Raw genomic sequence first — 25886 nt, forward strand, 5'->3', positions numbered from 1 at the left:
AGTAAAGAGAGGCCTGTGTGCACCGACAACAGTCCTTAAATAAATAATATGATTTTAGATTGACTTCTAATTTTATCAGGACAATTTCATTATATTATTCTATTCTGGAGGAACTCTTGTCCTACTTATTTATTTTAATGAAACAACAGGATTAGTTATGATTAGAGTTTAACAAGAGAGCTTTTTTTTTGTTCATCTGGTATTTCCAAGGCCATAGCAATGTCAACAATGAACTTGAGACCTGGAACAAAAACTATTTTTAATTTTGTTTTGCATAATGTGAAAAGTGCAGCAGTGTGTGAAAACAATTTCAGGACACATTTAGGATAAACCAGATTATGTCCCGTGAAGTCTCTGATCATTTTCACCATCTAAAAGACAGTGTTGTATTATTGATTGTGGGTTAAGCCACTTCCTCCAGTCCCACTAGTCCTTATCACCTGGTATGAGAATAACATTTGCTACTGCTACAACTATTTTATTTGTTCTCGATTTGTTTGTTTGTTTTTTGTCCAGTACAGAGAGACTAAGAAAAAGCCATCACCATCGGGACTGTTACCACTCAGTCAGAAAATTGTTGAGTAGAATTACAGTTTCAATCATGTTACATGTGTAGGATTCTTGCAATGTACATTTCCTTCTTTGACTTCAGTCTGTCGTGAATTTGCCCGAGTTTTTCTCGTGCATTTTTCCACAATAGAAGAGCAGGTGATTTACTATACATTTCTACCTTGGCGAGCCTCGGGTCAGCTCTATAGTACAGGCAAAGCTCAGAGAGACATGGCGACTCGTGTCCTTGCATCTCTCCATGAATGCCCACACAAGGCCTCTGGATTGCACAAAAAAAAGCAATTGCGCGGTGATTGGCACAGCTTGTCCCGTGCAGCCTGTGTCCCACACTTGAAGGCTCTCCTCGGAGCACCCTCATTGTCACACAGCCTTTTAGCACCTTTGTTCCTTCCTTCCCCTAGGACCTCACAGCTCACCATTGGCAGATGAGTCCCTGTCTGTGACAAAAGGGTCCCCGCGCTCAGCCTCATTTGATGCAGTGACGAACTCCCCCCACCCCACAAACACACGAGCACACACACACTGCACACCACCTCCTGCGAGAAGAAATGTTCCGTTTAGCGGTGGAGGATGTGGGGGTCAGGACCCGGGGGTGGGCTTTTAGGAGACAAATAAACATCAGAGCAGGAGAGGGGTGATGTCTTGTTTACACATTAGCGACCATTTAGCAAGTCTCACTGTTTTCACTGCGTCTCTCTGGTGGCCGCCCAAACAGCTGATCTTTCTCCTCTGTTGTCCTTTCAGTTCGGGATCATCTTAACTGTATGCATTTGATCTGATCCGTGCAGCTGAACTGAGATATAACTTTTTATTTATTTATTTATTTTAAAATACATTTTCACTTACCCACTCATACAGAGAGAAATGGAACGATCTGTAATAATTAGCCTGCAGCACTTTTTTTCTCTGATTGTCATCTAACAGTCTCTCCACATTTTGCTCTCACCCTTCTGCTGTTAATTTCTGTGATACCCAATCAGGCAAACACACACACACACACACACACACACACACACACACACAAGCTGCATCTTTCTAATACCATCTAATGAGGTGATGACCAACCACTTGTTATAATTGCTTCAGTCTCCTTTTAATTTTCAAGCTTATTAATCATATGTAGAGTTATTTAAGAATGCATAAATTAATCTTAGATTAAAAAGCCTATCAAAGCCTCAAAACAATTAAAGAGTAAGGTAAGATTTCCCCTGGGCTGGCACTTTTATTTTAATAGAGTGTTCAGGTGATTATCATACTTTGATGCAGCACTGTGATTAATGCAGACACACTTTTAAATGAGCTGTGCTCTCTTGCACAAAAAAAAGGTAAAGGAAGCTGGGCCTGATAATGACCTCACTGACTTTTTTTTTATCATTATTATTTGGTTTACTTTTCTCATTTCCTCGCCTTCTTGGTTTGGTTGGAGCTCGTTTATTACATCCTGAATTGAACGTGTCTGTGGGTGCAGGTTGGAAAAATATGGACTCCAGATAAATCTGCAGTATTGATGAGATATGGGAATTTTAAGGATTTATTTACAGTCTTCTGGACACCTGAACACCCTCAATAAACCTTCGAAGTAATCTGAAATCTGAATGTCTGTTAATTAAGAGGTTTATTTTGATGCGCTCCATAGACCTTCAGGGATCGATAGAAAGACAGATGAGATTGCTCTCAATTGTCTGGATTTGATTGCCTTTTTTTTTTAACTAAATGTATTTTAATTTGAGATTCATTAAATATTCTTTTTAATTTATCTAAATGTCAGTATTTCTTTATTTCCGATTAAGCATTTAAATTATGTTTTGTTTAAAAAATAACAATACGACATTATTATTATTATTATTATTATTATTATTATTATATAGAAATATGTGTGGGTTTCCTCTGAACAAAGCATCTAATTCTACTATATTGGGTGAATAATTACGCATAGGTTGTCATTCTTGCTGTACAGCTCTGTCCCACTCCAGTCAATAACAGGGCCAACCTGAACGTGTCCTGTTACCTTTATCAATATTACATCAGTGCCTGTCGCTGCGCCAGATGAAAACGGTTAACCCAAACCTTTATTGACTTTTAAAAAGTTAAACGTGCGTCGCTCCTGGCGCGGGGCTCCGCGTTGCTCTTCTGTCTGATCACACTTTTCTTTCCGCGTGGGGAAGAAATTAAGCGCAGATCACAGGGAGCGACCTTTAGAGCAGCTGGTTATTGTCACAACGCGTGTAGGCCAGATAGATTGTAAGCGGCGTGTCCGTGGGAACCCAACACATGATCGAGGCCTGCACTCCGTATTCATCAGCGGTCCCTGACTCCATGCGCAGCACAACAATGTGTCAGTGGGCCCCTGCTGTTTTAGCGGGATGCCAAATCCCACTGCAGCCTCCTCTGCGCATAATCTCAATAACGTGCCTTTTTCAAAAGGAAAGTGCAAAAGAATTAATTAAATGCGTTATGGGTAACACAATATGCCTTTTAACATGTCGTTTATTTAAACACGCGAGCTTTAAATAAACCGTTTAAGTTAATAATTTCACCCCTTTTGTGGACCCCTCATCCATGTGGACCTTCAGGCTGCTTTAAGACCAAACACTCAGATCAAACCACCTTCATTGGTCATGAATCCATAGTTAATGCAGACTGCCTCTGTGAGTGGGAGTGCCTTACCATAAGTTTTGCCGTCACTTGATTGCTGTCGTTGTCGTAGAGGGGGCTGTGCCACAGTCTGCCTGCCATGTGGACGCTGCTGCTGCTGGTGGCGCAACACAAACCCTCCGCACACACCGAGAGCGGAGCAGAGAGGAACAGGAGGACGGAGAGCAGGAGGGAGGCGGTGCCGCGCGGACAACTGCGTCCCACTCTTTAAGCAAACATCTCGACGTCCTCCAGCGCACACTTCTTCCCGCTCCGACATCCACCTGATCCACAGCTTTGTCATTTGCAACCAAGGGGAGCAGCGCGAACGTTAAAGGTGAGTTTTGGAAACCGATGCCCTCTACACGGCATTTTTTTTTATCTTTATCTATATCTTTACGCGCAGTCTATAGAAATTATTACACGAAATGATTCGGAACTTAAACCTCTAAATAATCGAGTGCTGTTAATAGTAAAAATGTCGAGGTTTTAAACAAATTCGGTTAATTTAAGTGGAGTTTGTGCATTAAAGCTAAGTTAACCATCACAACTTAAGGTGTGCTTTTATTCTAAAAGGTGGAGCTGAAAAATAAAACGTCATGCAACTTATTATGAAGCTAAGATTGGTACGTTTCACTCACATATTAAATGTTTACTCTGCAGCTTCTAGGCCTCCAAGGATGGATTCCATACCTGCGGGGCGAGACTCCAGCTCCTCGCCAAGCTCCAAACAAGAACTTTCCTACCCGAGCACCAACTTGAAGCCTAACCAGGTCGGGGAGACGGTGCTGTACGGAATACCCATCGTGTCTTTGGTGATAGACGGCCTGGAGAGACTTTGCCTTGCGCAGATATCTAACACATTGTTGAAGAATTACAGCTATAACGAGATTCACAATAGGCGTGTGGCGCTGGGCATCACCTGCGTCCAGTGCACCCCTGTCCAGCTGGAGATCCTGAGGAGGGCCGGGGCGATGCCAATCTCCTCCAGGCGCTGTGGGATGATCACTAAACGCGAAGCCGAAAGACTTTGTAAGTCGTTCCTAGGAGCTCACTCGCCTCCTAAACTTCCAGAAAATTTTGCTTTTGATGTCTCCCACGAGTGCGCCTGGGGGAGTCGAGGCAGCTTCATCCCGGCCCGATACAACAGCTCCAGGGCCAAGTGCATCAAGTGCTCCTATTGCAACATGTATTTTTCTCCAAATAAATTCATATTTCACTCACATCGCACGCCGGAGTCAAAGTACACGCAGCCAGACGCAGCTAATTTTAATTCGTGGAGGCGGCATCTCAAACTAACAGATAAAGCCGGTCAGACAGATATTTTACACGCGTGGGAAGACGTAAAGGCCATGTTCAACGGGGGCAGTCGTAAGAGGACGCTTCCCGGCGGTGGGTCACCGGCCAACTCTGAGTTAAAATCACACGGGCACAGCCGTCCCCGAGAGTCGCCCGAGGTACCTGCGAAAATCATCAGCTGCGAGGACAACCGGGGCCCCATGGCGAGCACCCGCAGCTACCCAGTCATCCCGGTGCCCAGCAAAGGTTTTGGGATGCTGCAAAAGATCCCGCCGCCGCTCTTCCCTCATCCGTACGGGTTCCCGGCTTTCGGCCTGTGCCAGAAGAAAGAAGACGGTATGATGGGCGAGCAGAGCAAAGCCGGCCTCCCGGGCGTCCTGTGGCCTGGTACCAAGGACAGCGCCTACCACTCCTTCCCCATGTTCTGGCCCGCGGCGGGCGCACTGCCCATCCCTCCATACCCCCAGGCTCAGCACAAACCACCAGAGCTGCTGTGCGCTCCTAGACAGACAGACATGGACATTTCTGAGAACAGCGACCGCAGCACGAACACTTCAAAAGACAGCGTGGTTGACAACGACCGATGCTCCAGCACCCAGTCCATGCGTAACGAAGACGATAAGTCAGGGGACGAGGGGAGGCCGCTGGAAGGGATGACTCTTCCTCCCCGGAAAATCAGCTACGTCTCCGCATTCAGGCCCGTTATTAAAGACACCGACTGCATCGCCAAGCTGTACGGGAACAGGGGCGCGTACAACGGGTGTCGCACGGGCTATTTGTCGCCTGATTTTTTAAGCGAGAGCTCGAGCTACCGGTCTGTGTCCCCGTGCGTGGACAGCGAGGGTGATCCGGACGTGGACGTGGAGACAAACAAAACACCAGAAGAAGAGGAGGAGGAATCCAGGCCTCTGTCCTCGGTGCGTCCTCGGACACCTCCCGGTTTGGCGCACAGTGTTTCACCAAACGACTCGGACTCCAAAGGCATGCCGGAGAGCAGTCTGGTTAATTCCCAGAAAATGAGCCTACACGTGGCCCAGTCCTCTGAAAGAGAACTGCAGAGCAAGCAGTTATCAGAGACCCACATAGCTGCGCCTTTCACTGAAGTGAGTCACTTATAACTGAAAAACTCTGGCGATAACATAGAACTGTAATATTTTCCTCAAGGTTCTCTGCAAGTGATTTTCTTTCATGCCTTTTTTTTTCTTTTTTTTTTCTTTTTTCTGTGGCCCGTGTGTACTTAGATAAATATGTCCTTGTGGGGGGATTTGTCCTTTATGTTAACACGGTGTAACAGCAAACAACAAAGAGCATGTTCACAGCATTAAAAGAAATATATAATTTCTCTAAATAAAAATATAAACATGTCAACGTAGAGTATATTTTTAATTATTAATTTTGGATTTAATTTCATTACAATTATTTCACCAAAGCTCAACGTAGGGGTGATTTTTTCTTCTGTAGGTTTACACACCGGAGAGGAGTGAGCTGCAACAAAGGAGCAGTCCGTATCAGTTCAGACCTGCCAATTACCAGATTGGAGTACTTACAACAAATGGTTAGACTTTTTTTTTTTTTTTTTTTTTTTTAAATCTGCTTTTATTAAAATGTTAAACTGCAAAACGAAGAAAAAAGAATGAGAAAAAAAGAGCAGACAAGGCGGATAGATTAAAAAATTGCATCGATTTATTTTCTCTTAAGATGAAAGTGCAAGTAAAGAAGAGCCGTCTTCCACAGTGGAGGAGATCGAAACGAAATCTTTTAATGAACAAAGCAGAGAGGAGAACCAGCGAGAGCACGATGAAGGTAAGTTAGTCCGAGGTCAACAAAGAGGACTTTTCTTTTTTTTGCGTTATGAGCTCTGCTTTAAGATATAAGGGGCTGGTATTTTTTCCCCCCTTTTCTACAGATAGAAGAATTTAATTTATTTTGTGTGTATTCAGGCGAGGACGCGCCAGCCAGAGACCTGCCAACACAAAGAGATGTACAAAGTCTGGCAAAAGGTAAGAGGTGTCCTACTGTTGTATATGATTATTACGCTTATTACCGTGACATATGAAGATTATATTTTGCCTCCTCTTTTATTTCACATGAAAATAACAAGCCTATTTTTAGATAGTAGCTGTTGATAATCATGTATAATTAGATGTTGTCATACTGGCGTGTAATTCTACAAACTATTTTTTAATCAGGTTTTATCATCCACATCCTGACCCTCATCTCCAACCACATCTATAGCCCTGGGGCCAAAGTCTTGTATTTCTGTGTTGGAGCGACCTTTAATTAACCATCACTTGCAAATGCTGAAACAATTCCTTTCTAAATTTAAACCAAATAAGACAACGCCTTTACTTTTTAAATATATTATTATTATTACTGAAAGAAGATATATAGCCCTTTTTTTCTTGAGTCCAGGCCCAGGAAGACCTGCTCTGAATTTTTCATTGTAAGTGATGGTGATGGTGTCCTCATCACTGTCATTAAAAATAGAAAACTGTCCCAGATGCAAGCTGATTTAAAAAAGAAGCCCTATATCTTTTCTCTTCCTCTGTTTTTTCCCTGCTTTTTAGAGGAGCTACAGAAGCAGCTGTTAGAGCAAGTTGAGCTGAGGAAAAAGCTGGAACGTGAATTTCAGCATTTGAAAGGTAAGCTCAGTTCTGCAACTGTGCTCTTAGCACCGTTTATTTTTAATCTTCACAGCGAAGATTTCACGGACTCAGAAGTCTCTCTGGTGCTGTGTGAAGTGGGTCTCCTGTTTGTGATTGAGGCTAAAACATGACCCTTGCCATGACATGACCGAATCCATCTCACAAGCGCTGAAGCAGAGCTGAGAAGTGTCTATTTTTATCTGCTGCAACACTGAGTCAGTGTCTACAAAATGCTTTTAAATATATGTATATATATCTATATATATCTATATATATATATAAAATTACAATATTTAATTTATCTCCAACATGTGATATGATTACATTTTCTTTTTTTTTTCAAATGACCACAATGACAAATATTTGAGAGAATTCCCATCTGCACTGCATACGTTAAGACCATCTGGACAGCCTCTAAAAACTCCAGACAGGTTCTGTAAATATCATAATTCTTAAAATGAAAACCGTGGCCGTGCCCAGAAGAAGCAGCTGGATATATGAGGTGTGTGATCAGGTGAATCTCAGGTGAATAGTACAGAAGTAAAACACCACACACAGTCTGACTGGGACTAAAAGACACATTTATCTCCAGAAATGTCTCATTCATCTAATTTTTAATTGAAAATGTAGCATAGGTGCAGTGCTTGTGGATATGGCAGAACATATTTTAGATTTTTTAGAAAATCATTTTAATTGTACAAAAGGTCAGACCATTCCTACTTTATTTAAATTGTTGCTAAATTGTAACAGTTCTAGGAATAAATAACTATGCAGGGCTGCATACGAATAATACTTATTTGCTAGTTTTATTTTGTAAAATAATACCTCAACATCAGAATCAGAAAATACTTTTTTGTAAAATATAAAATAAAATAAACATATACATACAAAAATATACAAAACTTATATTAATTGTATAACATGACTTGCTGTGTGCAACATCGCTCATGTTAACGGAAGAAGGACATCTTGGAAATTAATTCACAAATAAAACTAGAGTATATTCAGTATAATGCTCTTTAGCAACATTTGCTTAGTTTTTAAGTTCTAGGAAACAACAATATCAGCAAACATGATGTCATAATTAGTAAAAATTTAATTTATTTTAAATTAGTGCGCTCTATTTTCCCAGTGTGTGCTGTTTGCATACAAGAGTGTTAACATAGAGATAAAAGCATAGTGATCATCATTATTTATGATATAGCACATTGTAAATATATATATAGAGGGAGAGAAATAAACTCATTGTTTGGGTAGATTCTATTCTTCTAAGTAGGAAATGTACATATAAATATTCGTATTAACGATTATGTTCATATAAATGTTTTAAATGCCAATTTAAAGTATGTCCTTTCCCTGACCACATACAGTGTTTAAGATGTGGAGACTTGGTTTGTGGCTTTAGTTTGAGAACAGCGCCCTCTACAGGCTGCTCAACAGTCCGACCGGTGACAAAGGAGAGACCCGATGAAACTCACCTCACCCTTCCTTCATTTTTACGTCGGCGTTAATATTTCTGCTTATTTATTCATACAAACGTGTGAAAGATACAAAGTGTTGCCGGTGTCTGTGGGTACGCAGCTCACTAAACAATATTTATTACTGGAGATGGTGATTTAGTTGTTCAGTGTTGGAGGTCCGCATGCCTCTTCACTAAATCAAATCTCTGCCTGTCATTTGCTCCCCAGATAATTTTCAGGATCAAATGAAAAGGGAACTCTCGTACAGGGAGGAGATGGTTCAGCAGCTTCACATCGTCAGAGGTGAGACAAATAAAGCAAAGGGAACAAATACCATCTTTTTGTTTTTGGCCCCAATTCAAGATGCATGTTCACATACCTTTACATGTGAATTAAATGCAGATATTTAAGTAAATTGTAGCGCAAATTATTAGTGTTCTGTGCATACGCTTTTATTTTATCCTGTCATTTTCCATATTAATGCGTCCTGCAGAAAGACAAAGGTAAAGGATCATTGTTACATTTCTGCAGTCAGAATCCCGCAGACTGTCATGCACACAAATTAAACGGATTAATTCTTTAACACCCTTGAGTCATTTCATCATATGATTGCATAAATGTGTTAACTCAGGCATGTGTCTCAACTTGCAGACGATATAATAATATGCATCGTACACTATTGATTGTGTGATCTCCTTCTTCATAGAAGCTCACGACGCTTTACACCATTTTTCGTGTAAGATGTTAACTCCTCGTCACTGCACCGGATCCTGCTCCTTTAAATCCCCTCTGCTGCCACCGTGAATCAGACATATTTAAAGGACAGCGGACCAAAGGACGCATCTGCAGCTTCTGTCAGACATCAGACCGTGGAAAAACGGAAAACCACCGCGGAATCCAGCAGAAACGAGACTAAATTGTAATTACTTCTTGTGATATTAAAAAAAGAAAAGAAAAAAGAAAATGTGTATCCCCACCCTCACCATCCATGTACCCATCTCATATACGGTGAATTTTGTTTTACTGAAATAAAACCATTGATTATTATTTGTGGCAAAGTGCAATGACAATGTATGTATGTTGTAATGGTGGGTTGTTATTTGAGTTTTTCTATTGTCAGCAGCTTTGATTAGTCGATTCATCGCTCCTCGTCCTCTCAGTAATGTAAATAAGTCTACTACTTTTGCTGTGTTCTTCTCTGCAGGCCAGTAGCTTACTTTGGATGTTATGCACTTTAAACGAGTGATGGGAATTAGCACAAAAAAACAAAATAATAATCTGCATTGAAATGGGCCTACAATAAATTTCTTTGTAGCGGTCAAACTTTTTGTTCTTGAAGACTTGACAAACACAGAAATCTTTATAGGCTAAGTTAGTGCATCTGAGACCGTGTAAGTAGCCACATATTCTATTAAGAGTAGCCTATTTGTCCATGTAACATTTGTTTCCATCGCTAATAATTAAATCATTTTATTAAAACAAATGGGAGTTTGTGCCTTTAGTGCGGTCAACGGGAACGTTTCCATGCAAGTAAAAAAAAAAATCCAAGTTAAAAAAAAAAAATAAATAAAAAAAATCAATCCAACAGCGAAATATATGCCATAAACCACTGGATTTGTTTTAGTATTTGCCCCACTTATGTGAGCGCAACGTTCACGACATTGTGTTGAACCTGAATTACTCTTTTTGTATTAGCACAAAAGACCTATGATATCCATGAAAAACAATTTCTGTTGTAAACTTGAGGAAGAAAGCCACTGACGCTTATTGCTAGTATCGGTTAAACCTATAGTTAATCGACTGGTTGTTAATTCCACCAAGCAGATGTTTTCACAGCTTGGACTCCGGACGTCATTATTGAATATTTTTAATATTCAGTAACCTAATAAGACCTCTTACTGAGAATCTCACACCTAGAAACATTTCCCTTTATTTGTGCTCAATAAATTCATGATAATTAAAAATGCCGAATACCTCAGTGGACTAATCACATAACCAGTTAACTTTTAGAAGAAATATAAATAGGCTACAGAAAATAACAATATTTAAATCTTGAACGGTGTCTCCGTTTTTGTCTTTTTCTACAGCAGAATAAAACTATTTCGACTAGTGGTGATTCGAGTCGTGTTTTGCGCCGTACGGTGGTTTTCTGTGTTGCAGCAGCGCCCCCTGCTGTTTTTTGCGTTGAGCGACGGATGATTTTGAATCTGATCTGTCCCTTGAGGGCGGCTGCTGCGCCTGCGCACACAGGATAACAAGATGGCGGAGAGTGCGGAACTGAAGGTAAAGCGAGCCCCTCTATTAGCTTGACAAATAGGCGCTTCACACGCTGAGATTTGAATTTCAAATCACAGCACTATTAGTACTTGACAGTAAAGACCCGGAGAGAGTTGTTATCAAAGCATATACTAACAAAACAGCAGAAAAGAAGGTACTAGATAGACTGTTAGCTGGCTGGCTAGCTCGTTAGCATTAGCTTTGTTATTGTTGCCGACGTTCCGTTAGGCTGCCTCTGCGGCTCACCTGCAGATAAGGCCAGATATCGCCTTTACAAAGGATGAAACCCTCATCCATGCTTGAGTTTTGAACCCAACGCCACTGTAGTGTAAGTCTGTCGTCATTATCAGGAGACCACCGTGCGGAATGCAGTGTCCGTTTAGAGGTGGGCTCTGTCTATTCCCTGGAATCCCAGCGCAGGTTAAGTTGCATTAGCGTTAGTTTTGACATATGATGTTTGTCCACAGAGTATAGTCACTGTCTACGGTCACGTCAGTTTGTAATTTAGCTCACATTGGCCATTTTTGTTCAGACGCGATAGATATGAAGTTTTGTCTGCCAGATTACACCGACAGCACATAGGCGGTGTTAGCTAATGCCTGCTAACCAAATCAAATGTTTTTTCCTGTCACCATCCTCTGTTTTGATGTGAGTGGTTACTTATTAATTGACAGACAACACTCACCGTACAATCTGAAAGGTTTGTCTTATGATCTGTGCCCCTGCTAAACTCACACCTCCACTACTAACACTCCTCCTTTGCTTCAGTCACGTCAGCTGTGTTGAAAACATTGTCTTGTCCAGCTTAAATGTATTCAGTTTATAATCATTAAAGAGATCTCCCTATATATCAGTTGTATTAAAAGTTAAAATGTACATAGCTATGCGCCACGACATTATCTACAGGCCAGTTTAAAGCATCATGAGGACAGTTACTGTGCTGTTAGTTGGCAGTAACTAAGGATTTACCTTATGTAGTTCATTAGTTTGTAATCATTCATCAAATCACGTGCACTTGTCTTCTTAATGTTGACTTTGCTGAAACGATTATTATATAAATCAGTTTTTATGCCAACTTTTTCAGACATTGCCAGAGTTAACTCAGCAACCCTCTGACACCGTCTCAAAGAGATGTATCGGATATCATTATTTTGCGTAGATAACCTTGTTATAATGTCCACACCCTATTTTATTGGTGGCAGCATGTGATCCTGTTTTATGAATTAAGGCTTTGAAAACCTATACTGAAGAAAAGAAAATGAATATCTTCCTCATGCCAACATACTGTCCCTGCCAAATTCACTTCAGTGTGTTTTTGTTAAATATCCCGTATGATGACGCTCTTATTGTTGTTGTTTTCTTTTTTTCAATGAGGCACAATGGCTGCCAGACAAAGACCTGAGAGAGAATACTGATCTTACAGCTACATGTGTCAGAGATTAAAGTGTCTGGGTGTGGATGATTCACAAGACATCTATTTCCTTCAAGTAAAGCCAATGTGCTTTTACAATAATCTTTTAAAGTCCGAAGCCGATCGTACTTCTTTATATCTGACTAGGAAAGTGTGTTTTTCACGTTTTTATAGACCATTTTCCAATCTTGGTTTTTCACCAGCAAATGGTAATGAGCCTTCGAGTTTCTGAGCTCCAAGTGTTGCTGGGGTACGCGGGACGGAATAAGCACGGACGCAAACATGAACTTTTGACCAAAGCTCTCCACCTACTGAAGGCCGGTTGCAGTCCCGCGGTGCAGATGAAGATCAAAGAGCTCTACAGACGGCGCTTCCCAACCAAAATGGTTTCACCGGTGGACCTCGCTCTTCCCGGCGTTCACTCTGCATCCAGCTTGCCCGCTGGCCTCGCCCAGCTGGGGTTTGACAGCCACGGTTCCCCGTCGCCGCTGCTGCCTGTTTCTTTACTCGGGCCTAAACACGAGCTAAGTCTGCCTCACCTCCCCTCCGCTCTGCACCCTGTCCACCCAGATGTCAAGCTCCAGAGATTGCCGTTCTATGACGTGCTGGATGAGCTCATTAAGCCAACGAGCCTGGGTGAGCCTGTAGTGTGTAGTGACACCGTCGAGTAGGGACTGATTAGACATTGGGATGACAGATATCTAATCTGTGCTCAGTTAAACTAAAGTTTAACTATTAAAGTGTGAGTTTACATCAATGCCATGTCATTCTGGTTGGTTTCCACTCTTGACTCTTTACTTCTGCTTTTTTTCCCCCAAGCTTCAGACAACAGTCAACGGTTCCAGGAAGCGTGTTATGCCTTTGCTTTAACACCACAGCAAGTTCAACAGATCAGCAGCTCCATGTAAGTGACAAAGCTTCCCGGTGCTACTACTGTCTTCATCTGTCCAAGAGCTGAGACCAAAGACATTTTCTTGCTCCTGTCATGGTCTTTTACAGCTTATATCAATAAGCAGTCAAATCCAGACTGTTCTGCCCGGACTGACCTGCCGTTTTATTTATTCTTTAGGGACATATCTGGGACCAAATGTGACTTTGCTGTTCAGGTCCAGTTAAGGTATGTCTGACACCACTTTATTTAGAGCACCTGTTTTTTTTAAACCGGAAGTTTATTTGTTTGTTTTTGGTTTTTATCTGTCCTGAAGCCACCAGACTAACCGGTCACTTCAGTAGAATAACTTATCGTTCCAGTGTTTTATCGTAAAACTAATTTGCATACTTCATACTTTAGTCTCGTTCTTTAGCTTTACGTAGTTAAATCTAAATTTTAACTATAACTTCCAGTATCTGTTAACTCTAAGTTTTAAGTTGTAATAAATGGCAAACACACAGAACCAAATGAATTACAGAATAACAATAACAGAAGGACAGGTTCCTGTAGAACAAAATATCCTGGACTTTTTTTTTTCTTTTGAGTTTTAACCCACATTGAAATAACCCATGATAAAATGAAAACAGCCCGATACATAAAACAGTCCAGCCAAACATCCAAACATTTTTGTCTACTTGAAAAAGAATACCTAATGGCATACAAAGTGATGAATGATGTACTTTAAGAAGTGCTCTCCTATATCATAGATGGTGACGGCTGTACTTGACACAACTGAAATGGTAAAATAAGCAAGAAAGCCAACCTTTTTGTGAAAGTGGTAACTTGACAGAAACAAATTGCTTTTGAAATTTGACCATCAACGTTTTAACATGTCATGTATGTTATTAAATTCTCCATTTTCAGATTTTGTTTATCAGAAACCAGCTGTCCCCAGGAGGATCATTTCCCCCCCAATCTGTGTGTGAAGGTGAATGGCAAGCCATGTAACCTCCCGGTGAGTGCAGGCAGTTTGTTGTTCACACGTCTTCCGATGTGTCCAATGCAGTTCGAGTCTTTGATTTTTTCCTTTTGGTGGCGTGTTTGGTCTGCAGGGATACCTTCCTCCCACCAAAAATGGCGTTGAACCAAAAAGGCCCAGCCGTCCCATTAATATAACGTCTCTCGTCCGACTCTCCACCACGGTCCCCAACACAATCGTGGTGTCGTGGACTTCAGAAATTGGGAGGGTAAGATAAGTTTATTATTAAAAAATAAAGAACCTTCTTAAACAGTTGTCATCAGCTTGATTTATTTCATGCTTTTGTTAGAGTTTTTCCATGGCTGTGTATTTGGTGAGGCAGCAGTCGTCTGCGGTGTTGTTGCAAAGACTACGGGCCAAAGGAATTAGGAACCCTGACCACTCAAGAGCCCTGAGTGAGTAACCGCCTTAATTGGTAGTGAATTCCTAGAACTTGTTTGACCGGTATCTCGAAGCTGCAGTTTTCAAATGCCATCACATGCGTTTCATCCAGTAGTTCCTGTACGTTTTGTTTTTTTTCATTGATAACACAGTTCCAGCAAAAATGAGTCCAACTTAGGACCAAAAACTGGAAGTGTTGAAAATGTTCCTTAATTCCTATCACAGCGATAAAACCTGAGCGGGTCCCTGTTGTATTACTTTAATCTTTGTTGTTTTGCTTGCGCATTCGTACAGTCAAAGAGAAACTGACAGCTGATCCAGAGAGTGAGATCGCTACAACCAGCCTACGAGTCTCTCTCCTGTGTCCTGTGAGTGCTATTCACCACTCTCCTGCCTAGTTTGTAGTTATTTGTGAGAAGTGTGTAAATTATAGATCATCAACAAGAATTTAATTTTACTAAATTACAATGTACTTCTTTAGTATTTTTGTTGTTGTTGTTTTAATCTTTATTATTCATCATTATTCTGTATAAAACTGAGTGAATTTCACACGGTTATGGGAAGTGACGTGTCTTGTCCTTTGTGTTAAAGCTGGGGAAGATGAGGCTGACAATCCCGTGCCGAGCAATGACGTGCTCACACCTTCAGTGCTTCGATGCTACACTTTATATTCAAATGAACGAAAAGAAGCCAACCTGGGTGTGTCCTGTCTGTGACAAGAAGGCTCCGTATGAGCACCTCATTATTGACGGGTGAGCACTTGATTTCTCTAAAGCGATCTCTCTGTGACGGGTTGTTTTTTCAGTGTAACTGCAGGGATCTTTAGCGATTCCCTATCATTTACATTTGTAATGTTTGTATTCTGTTGTATATTGTGTCCAATAATATTGTCTAATATGTCAAAGATGCTGAGAATTCCTACGTTTTTATCAAAATTCAGTATCAGTATCAGTAAAAAAGTAGCGTCTGTGCTGGAACAGGGAGGTTTATTTCCAGAAGATTAGCTCCAGTAAAAACAAAAACGCTGTCCAGGAGAACATGGCATAATTTTATTATGATACATTTTTAGTAGATTGTGTTTAAAGAGGATATTTTTGGAGTGGAGAAAAAAAAAGTCGAACTTGAAACAGACTTTTTGGATTGGTTGTCTCATGGGCACTTGAACCAATATGGCTTTTCATTTGTTTATATATTTGTTCTGCCAATAATCTAAATCCCTGCTGAGGTTTACTTTTCATCTGATGTGGTTTACTTTTCATCTGCCGTTAAGTCTTTTAATACCTCGGTGACGTTGGGTCACAAATGAAATTTGAGTTTCATATGATGTTCAAGTATTGAAGTTCATATAACGGTAGTGAGATGATGTGCTGTTTTCACAGGTTGTTCATGGAAATCTTGAACAGCTGTTCTGACTGTGATGAAATCCAGTTCAAAGAAGATGGAAACTGGTCCCCCATGAGGTCAAAGAAAGAGGTGCAGGAGGTGTCTGCTTCCTACAACGGTGTAGATGGTACGCAGCTCTTACGTTTCACATACTTACCACCTCGCCTGCGTTCTGATCTGTGAACATGGTGTGAGTTTGCCATTTATTCGCAGATTTGTCTCGAACAGAAACGCACGAAAAGAAACGAGGATCCTCCAATGACAGCAGCAAGAAAGTGGATGTGATTGATCTGACACTGGATAGCTCCTCGGAGGACGAGCTGGACGATGAGCCACCTCCTAAAAGGGCCTGTCCCTCGCTGTCTCCCGTCTCTCCACCTGCAACCAAGGGGCAAGTCTCCACGCACAATAAGTCAGGAAGTGACAGGACGGATGTTTGTTCTCGGCTCTGTCCGGACACTTCTTTTTTTTTTTCTTTTTTTCTTTCTCTAACCTCATGTGGTGTCGTTTCCTCTCAGAGTGCTGAATCTGCACAGCCAGGCGTCTCCTGTGACAAGAGCTCCCAGCATGCCATCCGTGGAGACCAGCTACATTCCTCCTCCTCCTCCTCTTATCCAGGACTACCGCCACTATTATCACACAACAAGTGACCTGCCAGGTAAACACGTCGGCTGCCCTGTAGGACAGGTTTACGTTTTATACAACCATGGCATTTTATCTTGTACACGTCCTAATGAACAGTATGTCCTGATGATTAAACACCAGTGATTACACAATCAAATGACTAACAGGATACCAGCTCAAGTTTTAAGATGTTGACAGGACAGTGGATTATGTCCCGGATGTCTTACAGTGTAGTTGGGGGAGATTGCTTCACTTCTGGACACTGAGAATGAATCCAGATATCAATCATTCACTCAGTGTACATAAGCCATGCAGATTTAGTTTTAAGACCTTTGGACGTAGATGTTTTTGCCAGTATTTCCAGTGTGTCTCCAGAATTAATTAACAGAATCATTCTTCCTTTTCTTGCAGATCTAAATTTCTTCTCTTTCCTCCAAGGCGACAATCAGGTACATTTGCTCCGACACCATGTGTCTTGTTCTCTGTGTGTGTGTCTTATCCTACCGCTAGGAATCTTCTGAATTCGATCCAAAGTGTGCCAAAGAGTTTTATCTAATAGTAATCATAGAGAATATGTAGAATATGTATTTTCCAATAAAGGAAATCTCTGATGAGATAAATCTACATAACACCAGTTCAAATTCATTCATTGATGTCCGTGCGATTGTAAAATTAGCTTTGCCTTTCCGATTTAACCGATGCAGAAAAACAAAAAGAGAGACAAATCTGCACCAACAGTGACTTTAATGTGCTCTTATAGGCATTTAGTTTGATGAACAATTCTGACATATCTGAGATACGCAGCATCACATTTAAGAGATACTTTTAAGAGCTTAAACTCTTTGCAAATCATTCTTAGGCCAAAGCTTGAAAGTAACCAGTTTTAAGAGATTGTCATAACTCAGCTAAGTTATTAGCTGTTGTAGCTGCTCACATGTTTTGTGACTGGTGCCGTCATACTGCTGTACAGTATACTCGGCTGTTCGGTAACTTACACTCTTGTCTCCCTGACCAGCATTACAACATGGTGATGGCTGCTGCAGCCGCTGCATCGGCTTCCGCCTCAGAGGACCACGACCTGCTCCTCAACCGTTACCTGCCCTACAGCTCCGCTCAAATGTTACGGGAGCAGCCGGGCACCCCTGGGAGCAGCACGCTGGCCGCCACCAACGGGGGCAGCAACAGTGGGAGCACCAGCAGTTTGGTGTCTTCCAGCAGTCTGCGGGACCGCGACAAAGACAGGGACAGGGACAGCCACAGCATTTCAGGATTATCGAGGTCCTCGGTGGAAGCTGCAGCAGCAGCCGCCATTTATGGCTCCATATCTGACGTTATCTCTCTTGACTAGATGCACACACAGAACTGAAAGACAAGGGAGACCTCAAGAACAGGAGTTCTATGTAAATAAGGAAGAGGAAGATGAAAGAATACAGTGCTATGTACAGAGAGGAAAATCTATTTTCAATTTTACTTATCATATGTATATAAACTTAGGACGCTTCCTGTCCGGTGAGTTACTTCAGTTGATATTTTTCTGTGAATACTGAAGACTTTTTCACACCTCTTCATGTGGTCCTTTGATTATATTGTACCTTTTGTACCTGGTTTTTACAGTTTTGTTTCAATATTTCATGTCGATGGCATTATTTCAGTATACATGCACAGAGCCTGAAGAGGTGACACCTTATAAATATTTAGAATATAAAGAAAATGGGCATTGTTATAGATGTACAAAAGGCGAGTCACAGCAAAACAGGAGAATGTGTAAGACTTTATTTTCTAAATGGCATCATTTCTGTCAAAAAATGTTTTGACAGCAGAAAGATCTGGCCATTTTTGCCATCACTGTAGTTTTTTTCTGTGAGACATTCATGCTGTGGTCATTCATTTTAAGGAATTATTTATGATGTAAGTTATGTTGGATGTGTGCTGTTTTTTAAAAGAAGCATTCCCTATGCCTCTATGAACTGTTGCCACTAGAAATGAAAAGCAAGCGCTAGATCCTTCTGTTGTCATAACCGTTTCTCCTCGCTTCCTGCAGTCAAATCAAACATGAACAATATTGTTGGGACTGTACCTCGGGTACATATAAATTGGGAGTAATCAGTATTGTGAGATCAGGCTTTCGCATTGAGTGAGTAAAAGGCATCCACAATTTGACCTTTATATCCATCTAAGATTTTCAATATTGTGTATTTTCTTTTAAACTATATACGTTTTATGTTGCCTATTGCTCTTAAACTCATGCACAGAAAACTACAGAGAAGTGTTGATCTGCTCCACTTTCAAGACGAGACTAGCTTCTAGTTCACATAAAGTTAATTTTTTTAATTTAAAGACTTAAAGCTGTTCACTAAGTGTAAGTGGATCTATTTCATTATGTCTTTATGTTTGAATTTAGCACTTGCTTCTCCCCCCCCCCCCACAGAGTCTGTGAAGCAGTGAAGTGTCACAGTTCACACTTAAAGAGTAGTTTTCAGCTTTGTATGTCTCTGCATATTACCTGAAAGCTCACCTGTTCGAGTTCTACGCTGTCCCTTAGCGAGGCCACAGGATGCACAGCCTTTCTCTGTGTTTAGTGTATTTGCAACAGCCTTTAAGATAACTGTGATAGCTTAGTCTTCGAGTGAATCACAACATGCATATTGGCCGAGAAGTTGAAAACCATTGAAGTTATTATTATGGATGCCTCCCCGCTCTTTATTTCTTTTGACTTGTGCTTACAGTTAGGATTATTTATTATCATATATATTTTCAGCATTTGGTTGATTCGTGGATATGCATTGCTGTCATTGTATGTGATATTTCTTTTGTAATTATATAATTAATGCTATTTAAAGATGTCATTGTTGCTTGACATGTAACATTTTCTGTTCCTGTCTGTTTTGCTATCAGATGATGTCAATAACTCAATAGACGCTTTGATCATTTTGAACGGCTATAAGGTCTACTGTGCTGTTTGATATCTGTAAGAATTAAACCCATACAAGAAAGTGTATGTTTGTAGTTGGTCTGAGGACAGTTCAGCTCCATTTGACTCTCTGTTAGAGGATCCACACCCAGAAACATGATAAAGAACCATTTAAAAATGAGTTTGGTGCTTAAATAAATAAATAAATAAATAACAAAAATGACATCCAGCAAAGAAACTTAAAACACAAGACATTTTTGTTCACTAAAATAAAACACAATAAATGGACTCTGTAACATGTACACTAGAAAATCATTTCTATCTTGTACCACAACTTGTTTTATTTTTTCTGGAAACATTATTTACATACTCCAGTTGTACATTCATTTCAAATATTTAGGCATTAAAAATAAATGGTTAGGCTTTGAGTGTAGCTACACGATAATTATGACAATGACTGGAGATCGAAACAACATTTAGACATCAATGTAGAAATGGATTTTACTGAAACAATGTGTTTTAAGAACATTTTTAAGGATGGGATGGATTTGGGTTGGAAGAATCAGGACTTGTGACCCCGGTATTTCTAAACGACTCCCCTCATCGCTCAGTGTTTTACTTCAGAAGATCAATCTGCTCATTGCATGACTGCAATAAACGGTCCTATGTGTAGTTAAGTGTAATGTGTACTTGAATCCAAATCATATGTCTAATTTAAAAGAGCTTTTCAAGAATTAGTTGTATTTTTTAGTTTTGTGAATAATTGTTTTTGTCAGAGACTTATTTTCCTAACTAAACTAATGATTTAAACCTCTACCAGAAGACAGTAACACTTAAGGTAAATGTGAGACTCTGAGAGCATAATGTGAGAAGAGAATACTTCATTTACAAGGTCGCGCAATTACTGCGTCACCGCGTTGGTCATGACGTTTTTAGAGAGCGGCGCCGTTGCAAACTGGAATGGGAGCTGGCGATTTTTCCCATATTTTGTTAGTTTAATCCGTGAATGGCGCCGAAACAGGACCCGAAGCCTAAATTTCAAGAAGGTAAGAAGTTATTCGTCTCCTGTCCCGCTGGACCTGCGGTGGCGACCGGTGCTGGAGCCGCTGGAAAAGTCCAAAATGTTCGCCATTGATCGAAACAAACCCCGCACAACAGCTAGCATTATTAGCATTTATTGTTGTTGCTATGGGCGCAAAATTACCTTTTATCATTTTAATACGTCGCTTTAGTTGCCTATTCCGTTTTGTATTTACCGTCTGATTCAGTGTCAACTAGAAAAAAGTTTGCACTTTTAATTTCAGTCTTGTTTAAGCCAAGTAAAATGAGTGTTTCATTCATGCAGCGTTAGCGCTTTCTGGACTTACCCGCTCGCCTCTGTTTTCTCTGAGCTAATGGTTAGCTGCCAGCTAGCCTTACTGTGTGGCCGAGCTATCTGTTCTTCTTTATTCTTGTCATATTAGGTATTTTCGCTGCTATATGCAAGTTCACGCAATATTAAAGATGACTAGCTGGACCAAGGCTAGTGTGGACATATTTAATAACGTTAATTAAGAGTTATCATTAATCTGGAATTAAATCATAACTGTCCAATACATTTAGTTGATTAAAAAAGAATAACGTGTATTTTAAAATACAGCTGAACTGTGGAGTAGAGGAAAGTAGTACAGTAAATTCAGTTTGGTAAGGGGCCCTTAAGATTGAATTTAAGAACACTAATTATTGTCCTTGGATGTCTGACTTCACATTATTAAATGTTTCATATATCAGAATCTGTCAAAGGGTACAACCTGCTAACTGCTGCTGATCGGAAGCCTTGTCTATGTAGTGTAGTTTTGCTTTTGTTCAACTGTACGTGGACTACTCGCATGCTGATTTTAATCGACCAACACTCTGTTCAGGTGAAAGAGTGCTGTGTTTTCATGGGCCATTGCTCTACGAAGCTAAGGTAGGCTGCCTTAGTTAGCCTGTCTCTCTGATCATGCGATCCCCCTGTGTGTCTCTGATGTGTGTTTTTGACATTGAATCATGCCTCTCTTTGCAGTGTGTTAAGATAAACATCAAGGAAAAACAAATCAAATATTTTATTCATTACAGTGGGTGGAACAAGAAGTAAGTTGTACGCTCAGCTAAATCAAGATCATTTGTACAGGAATGGTTTCACAATGGTTGCTTGATTTCTTTCTTGGTGTTTTCTTTTTTTTTTTTATCTTCCAGCTGGGACGAATGGGTTCCTGAAAGCAGAGTTCTTAAGTATGTGGACAGTAATCTGCAGAAACAGAAAGAGCTTCAGAGGGCCAATCAGTAAGATAAAATCTATCTTTTATCTTGCTTTTTTTACAGATTCATCTTGGTTTCCTAATGACAGTATATAATAATCTAATGTTTGATTTGAAGCATTTGAACATACAGTACTGTGTATATGTGTAGATGCATCAATCATCTGCCATTGGTTGAGTGAATAACACAGATTATATAACTGTCATGGCACCTGTCAGTAGGGAGATTGGATTAGGCAGCAGGTGAACAATTTTTTTCTGCAAAGTTAGAAAAATGTGGAAGGGCGTTGACGATGGCCACGTTATGATGGCTAGATAAGTATCTCCAAACCACAGACACACAGATCCTAGGCTTCCAAAAGTGTCCTCCTTACTAAACTTGCTGCAGTCTGTGTCCTGAAACCTCCTGAACAGATTCATTGACTTTTGTGTAAATTTGAAATTTTATAAGTAGGAGACAAGTCAGTGTAAATTCTGAATTGCTCATCACGGGAAAATTCTATGGCAACATGAAAAGAGAAAAGTTTTTTTAAACATTAATTTGGAGCGAAGTCAATAATCGTTTGAAATGTTTGTTGTGTTTAGTGACATCATCTCTATTCATTTAGATACATGCCTGGTTATGTTAACCCAATATAAATGGCTTTCTTATAAAGACTTTCCTTTTTCTTTTAGAGACCATTATGTAGAAGGGAGAATGAGGGGAGCTGCGCCGAATAAGAAAATACCTGCTGCTACGCAGAAAAATGATGTGTAAGTTCATATCCCTCGTTTTATCCATCAGCTGCTAAACCTCTGCCTCAGAAATGATTTAAACACTTAAAATTGTAATTTCATTTGCAGGAAAACCAAAAAGAACAAACAGAAGAGTGAGTACATCATACTGTATATTTACTTAATTGTCCAATGTAATCTCACAAATTAATGTTTTTCAGTTGACAGCTGTTGATGACTGATGATAATTATGTCCATGCAGCTCCTGGAGCAGGAGAAGGGACTAGTTCAGGAGGGGACCCAACACACCCTCCACGAAAGAAGAGAGCACGTGTTGATCCAACTGTGGAAAGTGTAAGTTTTATGTTTTTGTTTTTTTGCTGTGATTTGGCCAAATAACCCTCATCTGCCCTGATAGTGACAGAGTGAGAAAAAACAGAAGTCATGGTAAAAACTTATTTTACAAGTAATAAAAAGTCGTTTTATTCATTAAATCTACTCGTGTCTGTTTAGGAGGAAACCTTCATAAATCGAGTGGAGGTCAAAGTGAAAATCCCTGAGGAGCTGAAGCCGTGGCTTGTAGATGACTGGGACCTGATTACGCGGCAAAAACAGGTTCGTAATCATTGACTTTGGGATTTAACATTCACCTTTTCTCAGGATTTAATTAGGTACTATTATGGGATGCATTTACATATAGTTTGTGTTCTCTGTCTTCAGCTTTTCCACCTACCTGCCAAAAAGAATGTCGATGCAGTGCTTGAAGATTATGCAAACTACAAGAAATCACGAGGAAACTCTGACAGCAAGTAAAGACTGCAACTTGTTATTTCCTCTTATGAAGCTTCTGTCGATGATGCAGACTGTGCAAAAAAAGTCACATGGTAGTTTTATCGGTTTGTAATATCTATTGACTGTTCACCACAGAGCAATAACAGTTTTTTTGTTTTTTTTATCTCCTCTGCTCAGGGAGTTTGCTGTAAACGAGGTGGTCGCTGGTATCCGGGAATATTTCAATGTTATGCTGGGGACGCAACTTCTGTACAAATTTGAGAGGCCTCAGTACGCAGACATCCTGGCCAACCACCCAGATACATCTATCTCTCAGATCTACGGCGCTCCTCACCTACTCAGACTCTTTGGTAAAAACACTGAACATCACACTAGTGTCTTACAGATGTGAGCGATGGCAGTTTAAACATCATTGAGTCCCACTAAGACAGGATGAGACAGAAGTGACATGAAAAACAAAAATGCATCTTAATGATTGTGTATTTTGCCCTATAGTACACATACAGTACCTGTATATGTTAGTATTAAGTCATTAATGCAACAGTGATTAAATTCCACTAAATAAATGACCTGGACAGGCCTCTGAAAAAGTCTAACAACATTTTTAAATCAGCAGATTTTTGTGACATAAAAATAAGTTAAGTCAATATCAGAACTCTTGAATATTTTATCCTAAAAATGACATCCTACTAAAAATGAGTGTGAGCCATTTCATGTAAAAAGGATAAAAATCTAAAACACTGAACGCCCCGACTGCCTGATACCAGTACTTGGTTAAGCAGCTTTTAAATTTATGGAATTTATTCTTAGTAAAGTCTTTCACAAGAACAGATGAGATTCCTTTCGAGTTAATCAGTCACTTCAGCAGAAGACGGGTGTGTACCGTGTCATATGAGCTGAATAACAATGGGATTCTCAACACAGCTCTTAGAAAAAGGAGTGCACACCTGTGAAGCTTGGTTATTGTGTCTTTTAGATCATCCACTAAAAGTTTGATAAGATTTATCGAGGCCACTGTGGCGTTAAATATCATGTCTCTTTTGGTCATAACTCAAGACGTTATGTTCCCATCAAGAGGACCTTTTAACAACAAATATAGAAGAAGATAAAATGAATAAGGGGTGATATTTTATATTCAAAAGGTCAACTTCAGTTTGACATGATGTCCTGCAGAAACACTTTTATTAAGTCCTTTCAAAATCCTCACATTCACAACGTTTATCACAGGGCTCTGGACAAACCGTCGACTCGTACATCATCATTTTTATCTTACCTCTGCCGAGCTGTAGTTAGAAATATCTGTTTCCAGATGTGGAGTTTCGTGTATTTTTTTCTGAGTTAAAGTCTCTTGTTTCCTCCGCGTCGGCACACGATGAGTTCTGATATTTGGAAATTCATCACGGCTTCAGTAATGACAAATTATAATTCGTTTTGAGCATTTAACCGCATCTCTGCACCTTCGATTCAAGCCACATTTACAGCTTTTCAGCCAGACGTCACATTATCCTCTTGCACTTAAAGGCGAGCGTTGTTCCACGCGTCAGCTACGTGTGCACAATAGACGTAAAAGAGAAAGAAGTAAAGTACCTGCTTGTGGAGATGAGTGAAGTGGAAGTATTGACGTGTTTCTAATGAGCTTTGGTATAGAAAGGATTGGAGGTCACACGGTGTGTAAAACTCTGTCATTGTTTGGTTTTGGAAGTGAGGATCGGAGCCATGCTGGCGTACACTCCTCTCGACGAGAAGAGCCTTGCACTGCTGCTCAGTTATCTACAAGACTTCCTCAAGTGAGTATTCAGATATGTCTTGACAAAAGCCACCGTAGAGATCAATCCGCAGCCGATGAGACAAGCGTTACTCCGTTGCAGGTACCTTGTAAAGAACTCCGCATCGCTCTTCAATGCCAGCGACTATGAAGTTGCCCCTCCGGAGTACCACCGCAAGGCCGTTTGAGGTCTTATATTTCAGGATCTGAAGCCTTCGCGCGTTGACGTTTGGAGACGACGTCCTTTTACCTGCCAGACGCCTGTGGAGAAAGGACTGTGCGAGATCTGTTGATTTTTATTAAGGAAGAATCACAACAAGATGTCAGACTGATCCCTGGACAAATTTATTTTCTTTCATGTGGAAAGCTGCTGATTACGCTCTTCCTGTATTGGTATGTTTTTGAGTACCACTTTTTAGTTTCTAAGACTTTTCGTTGGTCCAACATTTATCAACATCTTCAGAAACAGGATTTCATCATGAATGTTTTTTTTTTTGTTGTTTTTGTGTTTGATTTGGATGCTGGCTAAATTTGTCTCGTAGGCTGTCATCGTTTTCTAATAAAACTCTTTCACTCTCCAGATGCCGGTGTTCGTCTTGAAACTGATTAACGTTTTAATACGTTTTAACTGTCTCATTTATGACTCATAGCTGCTCGATGTGGACAATATTTCATTATGCGTGATTTCAAATTAATAATAATAATTACTTTAATTGTCGACATCGCCGCTGATATCATTTTGAAAAAAATGTCGGTATGTGTGTGAGCGGTGGGAACTCTTAATGTGAGTCCTGAGTGAAGTGTGTTGTTGGAGCTGATTACAGGTCATTT

The 25886-nt window shown here is 40.3% G+C and overlaps 3 protein-coding genes across 6 annotated transcripts; all 3 read left to right on the forward strand.

Annotated features, from left to right (window-relative positions):
* Positions 1-3263: 3263 nt before the first annotated feature.
* skor1b (SKI family transcriptional corepressor 1b) lies at positions 3264-9931 on the forward strand. Of its 2 annotated transcripts, none has more exons than XM_047595384.1 (8): positions 3264-3541; positions 3868-5606; positions 5965-6058; positions 6202-6306; positions 6444-6503; positions 7071-7145; positions 8837-8911; positions 9315-9931. In XM_047595384.1, exons 2-8 carry the CDS (start codon positions 3885-3887, stop codon positions 9410-9412), a joined length of 2229 nt encoding a protein of 742 aa, XP_047451340.1. In that variant the 5' UTR covers positions 3264-3541; positions 3868-3884; the 3' UTR covers positions 9413-9931. The 2 variants fall into 2 exon arrangements, with proteins under 2 accessions (XP_047451340.1, XP_047451342.1); XM_047595386.1 differs by having other exon boundaries at positions 3265-3541; positions 9318-9931.
* A 921-nt stretch (positions 9932-10852) lies between these two features.
* On the forward strand, positions 10853-19590 carry pias1b (protein inhibitor of activated STAT, 1b). Of its 2 annotated transcripts, none has more exons than XM_047597078.1 (14): positions 10853-10891; positions 12500-12932; positions 13116-13200; positions 13366-13413; positions 14092-14182; positions 14280-14414; positions 14496-14601; positions 14882-14955; positions 15179-15339; positions 15967-16097; positions 16184-16361; positions 16489-16628; positions 17006-17043; positions 17610-19590. In XM_047597078.1, the coding sequence occupies exons 1-14, from the start codon at positions 10868-10870 to the stop codon at positions 17940-17942; spliced, it is 1977 nt and encodes a 658-aa protein (XP_047453034.1). In that variant the 5' UTR covers positions 10853-10867; the 3' UTR covers positions 17943-19590. The 2 variants fall into 2 exon arrangements, with proteins under 2 accessions (XP_047453034.1, XP_047453033.1); XM_047597077.1 differs by having other exon boundaries at positions 10855-10891; positions 16199-16361.
* Positions 19591-20427: 837 nt separating this feature from the next.
* On the forward strand, positions 20428-25637 carry morf4l1 (mortality factor 4 like 1). 2 transcript variants are annotated; one of them, XM_047597472.1, is made up of 12 exons: positions 20434-20551; positions 21407-21453; positions 21550-21617; positions 21723-21809; positions 22460-22537; positions 22628-22653; positions 22761-22852; positions 23012-23113; positions 23219-23307; positions 23468-23640; positions 24993-25077; positions 25159-25637. In XM_047597472.1, the coding sequence occupies exons 1-12, from the start codon at positions 20512-20514 to the stop codon at positions 25241-25243; spliced, it is 972 nt and encodes a 323-aa protein (XP_047453428.1). In that variant the 5' UTR covers positions 20434-20511; the 3' UTR covers positions 25244-25637. The 2 variants fall into 2 exon arrangements, with proteins under 2 accessions (XP_047453427.1, XP_047453428.1); XM_047597471.1 differs by lacking the exon at positions 21407-21453 and having other exon boundaries at positions 20428-20551.
* The last annotated feature ends 249 nt before the right edge of the window (positions 25638-25886 follow it).

The sequence above is a fragment of the Mugil cephalus genome, chromosome 10 (genome assembly GCF_022458985.1).
Source record: "Mugil cephalus isolate CIBA_MC_2020 chromosome 10, CIBA_Mcephalus_1.1, whole genome shotgun sequence".
NCBI classification, from domain to species: domain Eukaryota; kingdom Metazoa; phylum Chordata; class Actinopteri; order Mugiliformes; family Mugilidae; genus Mugil; species Mugil cephalus.

Bases quoted from the DNA above. Each gene is read 5' to 3' on its own strand.
- skor1b (XM_047595384.1), top strand. From the start codon at position 3,885: ATGGATTCCATACCTGCGGGGCGAGACTCCAGCTCCTCGCCAAGCTCC. The intron at 6,059-6,201 runs GTTAGACTTTTT...TTTTCTCTTAAG, and splicing joins TGGAGTACTTACAACAAATG to ATGAAAGTGCAAGTAAAGAA. The intron at 8,912-9,314 runs GTGAGACAAATA...CCTTCTTCATAG, and splicing joins GCAGCTTCACATCGTCAGAG to AAGCTCACGACGCTTTACAC.
- pias1b (XM_047597078.1), top strand. From the start codon at position 10,868: ATGGCGGAGAGTGCGGAACTGAAG. The intron at 16,098-16,183 runs GTACGCAGCTCT...ATTTATTCGCAG, and splicing joins TTCCTACAACGGTGTAGATG to ATTTGTCTCGAACAGAAACG. The intron at 17,044-17,609 runs GTACATTTGCTC...CTCCCTGACCAG, and splicing joins TCCTCCAAGGCGACAATCAG to CATTACAACATGGTGATGGC.
- morf4l1 (XM_047597471.1), top strand. From the start codon at position 20,429: ATGACGTTTTTAGAGAGCGGCGCCGTTGCAAACTGGAATGGGAGCTGG. The intron at 23,114-23,218 runs GTTCGTAATCAT...CTCTGTCTTCAG, and splicing joins TGATTACGCGGCAAAAACAG to CTTTTCCACCTACCTGCCAA. The intron at 23,641-24,992 runs GTAAAAACACTG...TGGTTTTGGAAG, and splicing joins TCACCTACTCAGACTCTTTG to TGAGGATCGGAGCCATGCTG.